The sequence below is a fragment of the Podarcis filfolensis genome, assembly GCF_964270895.1.
Source record: "Podarcis filfolensis genome assembly, chromosome: 12".
NCBI lineage: Eukaryota > Metazoa > Chordata > Lepidosauria > Squamata > Lacertidae > Podarcis > Podarcis filfolensis.
This window is the reverse complement of record NC_139614.1, coordinates 3,670,188-3,681,259: the sequence shown is the minus strand read 5'-3', so window position 1 is coordinate 3,681,259 and position 11,072 is coordinate 3,670,188. Positions and strand designations below refer to the sequence as shown.

Genomic DNA, 11,072 nt, shown 5'->3' with positions numbered 1-11,072 from the left:
ATTTCTGAATAAGCCCACACTTAGGATGCATTAATTCACATTATTTGTTCTCAAAAGGCAGCTTTGTAAAAGGGAGTACAGCCAGTTTAGAGACGGGAACATTTTTGGCAACATCACAGCACTCAGCCAGTCAGTGCTTTTGCATTTGAACCCTTGGAGAAGCCTTTTTGTCCTAGGGCTGGGGAACCTTTTGGGCTTCATCTTCCCACCCCTGTGGGCCAACTTTGACAGCTGGATGCGATAACCCTCCTGTCAAAGTCCCTGGCCCAGCACTTCCCAAGCACCTAACAGCCAGCTGGTTGTCTGGTGCTTGGGAACCAAAGCGCAGGGTGCTTTAACACCTCTGCGCACAGAACATGGGAAACACTGAGCCTGGGCTTGCAAAGCACTTTGCACAATGCTTTCCACACACCCAACAAGCAACTGGCTGTCAGGCATATGTGAAGTGCTGCACAAAGCGCCTCAGCATTTCCCAAACACCAGGCACAGGGCCGGCAAAGCTGATTTCTGTTGGGATCAACTGCCATCTGCACCATCAAGTTCCCCATAGGAACTCAGTCACACAGCCAATTCCAGTTGAGCCCTGTCTCTACCTGCCCCACAGATGACATCAGGTAAGTGGGTACAGTTTGGTGAAAACTGCCCCCATGGGCCAGAAGTTTCACACAAGTAGTGCGTTGGTGCACAGTACTCAAAAAGTTTTTTACACTATTCCCTTTCTCCTGCCACACTGCAGATGAAACAAGCCACAATCTGTCTTGTTGTGTTATCAGAACCTGGGCTCAAGGTCTGTTCTCCACCACGAGTGACCAAGATCAAACATCCCAGGTTGAGACAGCACAACTCTGGCTGTAGCTCTGGCTTGTTTCATCTGCTGCCTGAGTGGGGAAAGAGCAGCACGGGACTCTTTGAGCAGCAGGCACTAGTCTGCTCCTCATTCATATTAAAACGATAGGTTGTTTTGAACTGTGGTTCAGTGTGTCGTGCAAGCTGGGGCTCTCTTTGCCAATGAACAAAACACTAAGCTTAGAAAAATCTACCCAATGGATGAAGGAAACGGAAATGGAGTCAGAAGCCCCCAGGGAAGGCCACCTGGCTGTGCTCCGTCTGCTATGCAGGAATATCTTGAAAAGGAAATTGCCTAATAGCAACTGAACAGTTCTGAAACTACTGGGCAAACCAGACCTACAAAGGAAAATAGCTTTTTACCTTATTCAAACAACATTTCTTTACTGTAGGGGAAGGGGTGGGAAATAACTGCTTGCTCTAAGCAGAGCAGTTAGGAATACAGTGGTACCTCAAGTTACAAACGCTTCAGGTTACAAACTCCACTAACCTGGAAGAGTTACCTCGAGTTGAGAACTTTGCCCCAGGATGAGAACGGAAATATTGTGCCGGTGGCGCAGCGGCAACAAGAGGCCCCATTAGCAAAAGCACGCCTCTAGTTAAGAACAGTTTCAGGTTAAGAACAGACACCCGGAACGAATTAAGTTCGTAACTAGAGGTACCTCTGTAATATACAAATATAATCTAAGAGTCTGATTCTAAAGTGGTCACAGTGCCAGCTTTAGGGAGGTGCAGGCAGTTCCACCCCCTCCCCACAGGGCACTGAGCTGAGGGGGTGCAAAGTCGAGAAGATCCATTTGGGTGGGGGCGCCAATTTTTGGCCTTGCGCAGGGTGCCATTTTACAAAAGACTACCAAAGTCTGGCCCTGGTGGTCACTATTGCTTATTTCTAATTAGTGCCACAGCTAATTGCTTATAATTATTGCTTATAACAGTGGCTCAAAGTACCACTGATAGGAGAGGACTAATTCCTGCAGCCCAAGAAAGAGTAACAGCAATAGGAGACCTGTGCCTTGCCAGGCGCTGCTGGACTACAACTCCCATCATCCCTGGCCATTGACCACACTGGCTGCAGCTGAAGGGAGCTGGAGTTCTCCATCCCTGCTTTCCCCCTGCAGCTCCGCTTGTGGAGAGGGATCGTATTCACTGGCCCAGGCCCCAGCCTTCATGGTCTCGCTGTTTACACAAAAGCGTAAGCTACACTGAGCTAGATGGAGCAATGGCACAAGGCAGCCTCTTATGTTCCAAGTAACTATTTTAGGATTGTTGTTTATGTTGTTTAATAATTAAGGGGAAGATGTAATGACAGAGTTTGTAACTTAGAGATATTCCCTCAGTATTAGGAAGGACTTGCCTTGAGATTGCATGATCAAAAAAGTAGATGTTGCTGCACAAGTTTGACTTAAAGGCTTCGAAGAATAAAGCTGTTTCAGGCCATTCCTCCTCTTTGTCTGTGGACCCAGAACTATTATGCCAGGGCTGCTGAACGTTTGGAGACTGTGGGCACATTTGCAAACCAGAGAAACTGTTGTGGTCCCCACACTAAACTGCAAACATGCACCTGCTGCAACCTGTTCTGTTGGCTACCACAGATTGCTTCTTTCAAGTGTAATTTTGGCCAGAGGAGGGGTGGGGAAGGGCCCCTGTGCAGGTATGTGCATTTGTGGGCACCGTGTTGGTGGCCTCTGGCCCACACACAGTCACAATGAAAACTGGTGCATTAGGGTTGCTGTTATTAAACAAAAACAACCCAACAACTTCAGACTTACTTGCCTGAAAATAAAAGTGATTTTTTAAATTTGCATTTTACAGTAAATGCAAGTAAAAATTGCCAGTTCTTAAAACAAAATATGGCCAATATTGGGTATTCCTTTACAGCACAATTTATATTAACTTGGCCCAACTGTAGGATTTTTACAGATACAGAGCACACACCTATTTTTTCTTCTTATTTATACTGCCCTTCATCCAAAGATCACAGGGCGGTTCACAACATAAAAATACAAAATGAGAACACAAAAGACATAAAGCACAGAAAAACCAATACCCCCCCCCCTCGCACAAACACATTTAAAAGTCTACAGAATGTTATTCAGCCCAAGGCCTGGTTTTTCAGAGACGTTTTCACCTGGCGCCGAAAGATATGTAATGAAGACGCCAGGCGAACCTCCCTGCCGTCCTGCTCACAGCCCTATCTATGCATAGCTCTCCGCAGCCCACAAGGTATTTCCACCATCACAAACTTTGATTAGATTTGAAGCTATCTGGAAATGGATATCATGGATGGATAAGGGGAGGTTTACAGAATGCAGGTTTCACTATAGCTCATCTTTAAATAACAATAATAGTAATAAGAATAGCTCCACCTAGACCTAGCCAACCACAATCTGAAACTAGTTTATAAACTATCTGGGGAGAGTAATCCAACTCACCCTGGCTGAGCCACTTACCCCTGCAGCTGATGTTTTGGGAAGACAACTGTCCTTATCTGATAAGAAAGGAATGAGATGCTGTCATCACCTCTCTCACCTTTCCAGAAAAGCTGGGTTGTGCTGCTGCTGTTGAGTGTCTTTGTTGCGCAACTCGCTCAAAGGAGAAACATTCTCTCAGTGAGTAGCCTCCAGTCTCTCTACCAGAAAGCTCAACTGACTCATCTGGGTTTCTTAAGTGAACTATTTGTTTCCCACTTTATAGAACAAATACCTGTATGGTAATCCCTGTAGGCTGATGTCAGATGGAAGTCATAATTCTCTTTCACACAGTGCCCTTTTCTACTCACGATAACAACTTCCCAAAATCATACTGTGAACTAGGAGGAACAGGCTGCTTCTTGACCAGTGGCTGTAACTTTAGGCTCGTTTATGAGTAAGCCTCATTGGACACAGTGGGACTCACTTTTGAGTAATCCTTAAAAATGTTTAGGGGTACTCTCATTTTGACTCAAGAAAATCACAATTTTATAGTTCAAATCAGGGAAAATAAATACAGTAAATGGACAAAAGTTCACAAAATGTTTAGGGGTACAGTATGCGTACGCCTGCGTACCCCCCCAAAAAGCACTGCATGCATACATTTGTACTGTAAATGCTTTAATGCTAAATATATATATAGTGGCTTCGTTCCAGTTGAACTTATGCCATTGGCTCCAAGTGAAACAGTAAGCAGGCTTATTTGGGCATAAACTAAGCTTACCAGATTCTTTTTCAGTGAATCTGGGGACACTTTTCAATTTCAATGGATTTTGTATTGGGACTGATTTGTAAATCTGGTGATTGTGTCCGGGAAACGGGGACGTCTGGTAACCTTAGCGTAAGCCCCATTTTGCTCAGTGGGATCTGCTTTGGAAGAAACACGCTTTGGATTGACCTGGAAATGGGTGGTTCAGGGGTGCAGCCCCCTGGCCTGATTTTGCAGACAGCTGTACTGGCATCCCCACCCCCCAGTGTGATGGAGCTGTGTCACAGAAGGGCATTTTTACAACACTAAGAGGACCCCTACAGGATCAGACAAAAGGCCCATCTAGTCCAGCATTCTGGCCTCTATGGGAAGCTTGCAAGAAGGACCTGTACACAACAGCAACTGGCATTCAGAGCATCAGAATCAGAAGAATCTTTATTCGCACCAGCCACTGGCCATAGCAATAAAATAAAATACAATGTAGTGAAGGTAGAGGTGAAAATTTAACTATACAAAATACATTCTGGAGGTTTACATCACTAAGGCATTCAGAGGCCTACTGCCTCTAACAATGGATGTCAAACTTTGCCACTGTGGCTAGTAACCTTATCCTACATAAATCTGTCTAATCCTTTCTTAAGCCCATCCAGGCTATGGCCATCACTATCTTTTGTGGGAAACGGAAGCAGAATCAGGAAATGATTCCTCCCTCTGTGGCATCCTCTGACAGACACCCTCGACTAAATGGAATAAAATAAAAAGAGGCAATTGAAACCTTGCCTTTCATTACATTCATCAATATAATTGATGCCATATCTACTCAAGTTTGCATATCTGTTGTATTACGCTATAGCAGTTTTAAAAACAAAGCTTATGAATGAAAATTAGAATAATGGAATCATATAATTGTACAGTTGGAAGGGACCACAAAGGTCATTTAATTCAACCCCTGCAATGCAGGAATCTTTTGCCCAACATGGGGCTCAAACTTACATCCCTGGGATTAAGAGTCTCATGCTCTACCAACTGAGCTATTGGAAGGAAATGAGAGTTGCCTTTACTGTCCTTCTAATCTAACAAGTAAGAACCTGCAAGACTCCAGATCCCATCAGACCAGGACAGCATGGCCACTTGGTGGGGATGATGGGCATTGTAGTCCTGCGGTGTCTAGACGAATACAGATTCCCTACCCCTAACCTAAATGAGCTCATCATGCATTCTGCTTACAATGTGATTCCTGAGTAGGTGGATAGGCAATTCTTATTACTAATAGATAATAGATATACGTAACTAATCTAAGAGGGAAGAAGGAAAAAGTTGGCTGGGGGCAGGGGTGACTGGTGAAATAGCACCTGAAGAACCAGTTTACAAACAAACAAGCAAACAAACAAACAATTATTATATTTGTAGTGCCTAAAAATGAAATTTCCACTCCATCAAGTAACTACTTTTGACCTGAAAATCAAAAGTAGCAAAGATTCAGCACAGCCCTGTCTAATTTCCTTTGGATCACAAACAAAGCATGAAAAGTGTGAAGATGGGATTCACTGAAGTATGCTAAAAGGAGAGCTTGGGCTAGCATGCCCATCCCACCACAGTCATTTCCACTGACTCTTCACCTTCCACCAACAGCCCAGAGGCACTTTCAGTGAGTCAGTGGTCATTTTCCCCAGTATCCAACACACTCAGCCAGAGAGCATTGGGATAATTTGCCTTGAGAAATCAGCACTGTCAGAAGCAAATTCTTATGGGCCTTATTCTCTGTCAGTCTTTTCCATTGCTATACCCACCCCATCCCCCCAACAAACACCTGTAATTTTCCTTTGAGGTCATTGCATAAAGGTTATCTTGCTCTGAGATAGCAAAGTGGAATTTTACCAATGGGAATGGTGATTCCTGATCCTATTCTAAGTCTTGAGTATGTTAAAGGGTTTCATCTTGCAACTTCCGTTGAGGGTGGAGATAGATTTTGGAGTAGGTGGAGGCAAAGGATTTGCTTCAATAAATACAACCGAAGATCACTTCCCATGGGATACTTCAGCTTGTTTCTCAGTTGCTTGCCCATTACCAGGAGCTGATAGCCAACAATGTTGCCCAAAATTGCAATTCTCTCAGCATTAGCTCTTGTTCTGATCATACAAGGTAAGCAAAATACTTTAAGGAATATTAGTTTTAGTGTTTTGTTAAATTCTTCTAATGCTAGATGGAAAAGTTAATCGTGCCTTAACATTCTGGGATGATTATTATTTCTGAGTACAATGCCATAGGAGTTTGGTGTATGTCAGTACCCAGGTTCTTGATATCTGGTAACAGCAGACACCTGGCATTTTATAAATGTTGCTGTTTTTAATTTTCCAGAGGCTTCTCTTGCCCCTGTGACCCAGGAACCAACCACAGGATCAAGCGAGGGGACAACGCTTGAGTCAAGCAAAGAACCAGGTGGCGAAGAAAGCACAGAAGAGCCGACTGGTGAAACAAGCTTAGGACCAAGCGCAGGGCCAAGTGAGGAGCCTAGCACACAGCCGAGTGGCGAAGCAAGCGGAGAAGCGAGTGGAGAAGCCAGTGGAGAAGCCAGCGGAGAAGCCAGCGGGGAAGCCAGCGGAGAAGCCAGCGGGGAAGCCAGCGGAGAAGGAAGCGGAGAAGGAGGTTCACATCTTATTCAACTAGGCACAGAGGCAAGCAAAGAGCCAACCAAGGAGCCAACTACAGAGCCAACTTCAGAGGCCGCCCCAGAGATCAGCGTAGAATCAGGAGATTTTTCACTTATCCTGCCAACTGAAGAAACCCATGGAGATGCAAGCAAAGAGCCAAGCACAGAGCCAAAACCAACTGCAGCGTAAACAGATGAGTCAAGTAAGTTATTTCTGCAATTACTGTGACCTTGTTAGCAACAGTTTCCCTTCTTAGAACTGGTTTGTATGTGACACTTTGACAAGGACTGGCATCCTCCAAGAGAATACCCCACTTCCCAGCTCCAGTCACATTATTTAATGATGGTGTTAACCAGTAGGATAGATAGACTCAGTGCCCTGTTCCCAACAGACACAGTAATTTGTAATAAAGTATAGGAGTGGAGATGAGAAACTCAGTGTGGCAATGTCACTCCAACAAGTCTAACAGAGAGACCATGGGGCCTTCCAGATATTGTTAGGTTGCAGCTCCCATTGTCTCTGCCCATTCAACATGCTGGGGGAGGGGGCTAGTGAAAATTGGAACCCAACATCGGGGAGGGGGGGCAGATCACATTGACCACCCCGATAAAGGCCACCTCTTGTACTTAATAGATATGAGGATTCCTGAATGCTGCAGAAGCAGGAAACCCCAGACCATGATGAGTTCCATGCTCATCAGTTCACTGTTAAGTGGCCCCCTGCAACAATCACAGGAGTTGTCTTTTTACATGCGGCATGTGAGTTAGCAGTACACCTGGCCAACGTATCACTGGCTGTTGTGCAGGAAAACAGCATGCACAATCCTTCCCCACCATAACCAAGTTGTGTAAGCTAGGATTAAGGAAATGAGTAGTATAAAGCCGAGACTTCCAGTCCCAGGATTCTACTTTTTTAAGACTCCTTTTGGCACAGACACAGTAGCTTACAGTCCAATGCTAAGCATGTTTACTTTAGAGGCAAGTAGTCCCTCTTAAGTTAAATGGGACTTGTTCTCTGCTAAATGTGTTTAGGGTCATAACCTTACAGCAGAAGTAGATATATGTCTACTCAGAAGTAAGGCCCACCGAGTTCCATATGTGATTTGCAACTTAAATATCTCTTTTCTACTGACTTGGTCCATAGGTCATGCTAAAATAGCATCACAGGAGCAACTTTAGCTAGAATTTTGGATGTGAATTTGGGGGGGGGGGACTGAAAGCATAGAGGATTCCTCTCTCCTTCCTCCCCCCTCACCTGTCATCTCCCCTCTTCCTTGCAGCAAATTTTATGTGGGTGGGGAGGGTGAGATAACTGGACCAACAAAGAAAAGGTGTCATGTCTGTCTTCTGTGTCAGGAGGTTTGGAGAATCATGGTCTGTGCTCAGGGTGCGAGGCAGCATCCCGAAATGAAACTTTGGTGCAAGAAATAAGCTCCATGCTAAACTTTTAACATAGACGGATGTCATGGAAGAGCCTAGTTTCTTTTAACCAGAACCAAGACAAGCAGAGGATAAGATCATGGGGACGCCACCTTTTCTCCTGTGTGATTAGGTTCAGGGGGAAATTAGATGTATGCTGAGAAGTCGGTGCCTCTACCTATATTTTTAATAGGCAAATAATTTGACTAAATACTAATCCTACATATTGCCTGCATCACAGTGAGGAGTATAGAAATCCAGTCTGCTTTTCTGTGTGGCATCTGTAAATTTTTAACTTACTAGAGGCACTTAATGACTTCCTTCTTTCCTTTTGCCTTTACTTACTTACACTTGGGTGTGTGTTCTGCCATCTTTGCGCCAGCAATTACGGCCCAAGTTCTCTATCAGTATTGCCACTGTTTTCTGGCAGAGCCTCAAGACAAGTAGAATTTCTGCAGGCTAAAGGCCCAAGAAAATTTGCTAGCTGATAGCCTTACAGCTGATAAAGGCACAGGAGCCCTGGGGGTGTGGGGGGGGACACGCAAGACCAACGCCATTGGGCAATGAGACAGTTATTTACTCACCAGAACACAGCTGTTAGCAGTGAAGAACAGTCAGATCATGTGTTCCCATCACCACCACATGCTCTCTAGACAACATGGAAGTAATGTCAGAGAACAAAAATGCACTTTAAAAACTTAAATATCAAATTCATTTGCTGTTGCCTCTGAAATTTCCTTAGGAATCACATGTACAAACTTTTAGTCTAAGTGATAATAAATTGGGGGTTGGTACTTAATCATACTTAATTAAATGAATCTAGAATCTCTGTGCAACTTCATTGCCACTGTAATGGCCCCCTGTGCAGCCTTGCTTTTATCTGATCTTTGTCTTCTGTTTTTGTCTTCAGAATAAAAAGAAAATGAATCCAGAAAGAGAACCTGAATTGATGTCTTCCTGATAATGTTGTCTTGATTGAAGTTGCCCTCCAGTAAATGTAGGTTTAACGCCAACAAGCCTTAAACCTAATTGGTTGGGTTTCAGATAAATAAGTATCTGGTGGTTTATCCCACCCAGTCCACTACGTTTTGTTTGTTGTTTATTAAATGTGACATGCCAGACAGCTCGCAGTGGACTTGTAGCAGTTATACTGTGTTTAATGCTACTATCACTTTCCCCTCCAATCATCTCCCACACTGATGGGCTCTCTCTGTTGTATGTGCCCTCTGCTTTGCAAACTAAAATAAAAACGGAATGACATTATCACCCTTTGTACTGTGCTGCGTTACTGTTTCCAAGCCTTTCCCAGTTCGCCGTTCCTTACAAGCCAGTCTTTACCCTATAGACTTGTAGCCTCATGTTGCAGGAATTTACGTATAGGTGTGGGGGGGGTGCCTCTCCAGCAGATATCATGCACATGCAGCCCACTACCAAAATCAGCACAATCACTTTTGTGACTTTTGTGATTTGTCCCCAAAAAACACTTCATCACAGTTTCTTCCTGCACAATATCAAATGTAACAATTAACTGATAAGTGTATCTATGTACTGGGTCACTGGGAAAACAGAAATTCATATAGATATGTGAGCTCAGCTACTCAGCAGCCCGTCTGCCTGAGTGATCATTCCTGGCATCCTGATACCTGAGTGCTAGACAGGTAGCCATTCCAGAAATAACAAACCCAGATGGAGACAAAAGGGTGTGATTAACTTGGCTGGGAAACAGGGAAATGTAAGTATCTCTTTTGTTACACTTGATGGGTGTTTGGTGGAGGGCAAGGGGAACCACGGGGCAGGGTCCAGGATGCTCAGATTACTGCCACCAGACCTCCCCTTTCATGATGTAACCATGATGTATTAGTGATGTAGTTTGGGGGGGTGTAACATGGGGATTAGCAGCTAATAAAAGTTTGGGTTCTCTTTTGTTCTGGGCTTCCATCTTGTTCCACCTTGTGGCAGGTGTGAGTCCTGTCGCAACAATCTTCAATAAAGACCAAGCCTACTGGCTGCTGTTTTGCTCTGGTATTCCTGGCTGGTGTCCTTGTTTTTTGTCCAAGGGAGCCCTCAGATTTCTCCGTTAACACTCACAAATTCCATTTTAAAGTGGATGCGGATTACAGAGAGACAGAAGACCTTTTCAGGTGGGCACATTCAATATTATCTAAAACGTGGAGGGGGGGAGGGTAGTGAGAAAGGATGTGCTAGCTCCAGCCCCTGTGCTCTTCTGCAAGTTGGAGGGCAAATTTGTGAACCCTGAAAAATCCAGAGATCTAAAAACATGCAGGGAGGCTTTTGAGTACAGGGGGCGCTTCTGACAGCCATCTTCCAACTTGTGGAGGACAAAAAGAGCAGCGGGTGAGTCCAGCGCACACCCCCACAGGCCCCTTCACATATTTCACTAAATTCAGATCTACACCTGAAGGCTAGGGATATTTACATAGAAATACTTGCAACTCTTTACATCAAGAGTCTGATCCTCTCCAGTCCTTTTCTCCCTGATCCCCCAACCAATTTTGGCAGAAAAGGATTAGCCAATTAAAGCAGACACAGCATTGGGGTGGGTAGAGCCAAGCTCCTTAGTAGGGATGCAAATTGCTCCCTCCCATTGTCATCAGATTGATCATTTTCTTGGCAGGGGAGTCAATAATACACCCCTCAAACAACTCACATTGGGCTGTCTACCTGCACATGCACAAAAGTGTGAAGTTTTCCCTCATTGATGTGTACCCCTCTCTCACACACAACACACTACTAACGGAGCTAGGTAGGACTGTTTATACTGTATTCAGAATATGGTAGTTTTTTGGGTTTTTTACCTTTCAAAAGCTGATGCAAGGTAGTATCAAGCACAAAGGTTGCTGACTGCTTTGGTCTGAAAGCCACATGCACTCTTGGCCAAACCTCCCTCCCCTCCACATCCACACTCTTGCACATACACAGGGCACAGCCCCCTTCTCAGCTGAGGTGAGGTTATCACCCC

General features: G+C 44.6%; 1 protein-coding gene across 3 annotated transcripts; it reads left to right on the top strand.

The window, feature by feature from the left end:
• Window positions 1-489: 489 nt before the first annotated feature.
• LOC310745552 (uncharacterized protein) lies at window positions 490-9,355 on the top strand. Of its 3 annotated transcripts, none has more exons than XM_083578354.1 (3): window positions 490-614; window positions 6,382-6,876; window positions 9,003-9,355. In XM_083578354.1, the coding sequence occupies exons 1-2, from the start codon at window positions 605-607 to the stop codon at window positions 6,861-6,863; spliced, it is 492 nt and encodes a 163-aa protein (XP_083434480.1). In that variant the 5' UTR covers window positions 490-604; the 3' UTR covers window positions 6,864-6,876; window positions 9,003-9,355. The 3 variants fall into 3 exon arrangements, with proteins under 3 accessions (XP_083434480.1, XP_083434479.1, XP_083434478.1); XM_083578353.1 differs by lacking the exon at window positions 490-614 and adding an exon at window positions 1,757-2,094; XM_083578352.1 differs by lacking the exon at window positions 490-614 and adding an exon at window positions 6,050-6,165.
• The last annotated feature ends 1,717 nt before the right edge of the window (window positions 9,356-11,072 follow it).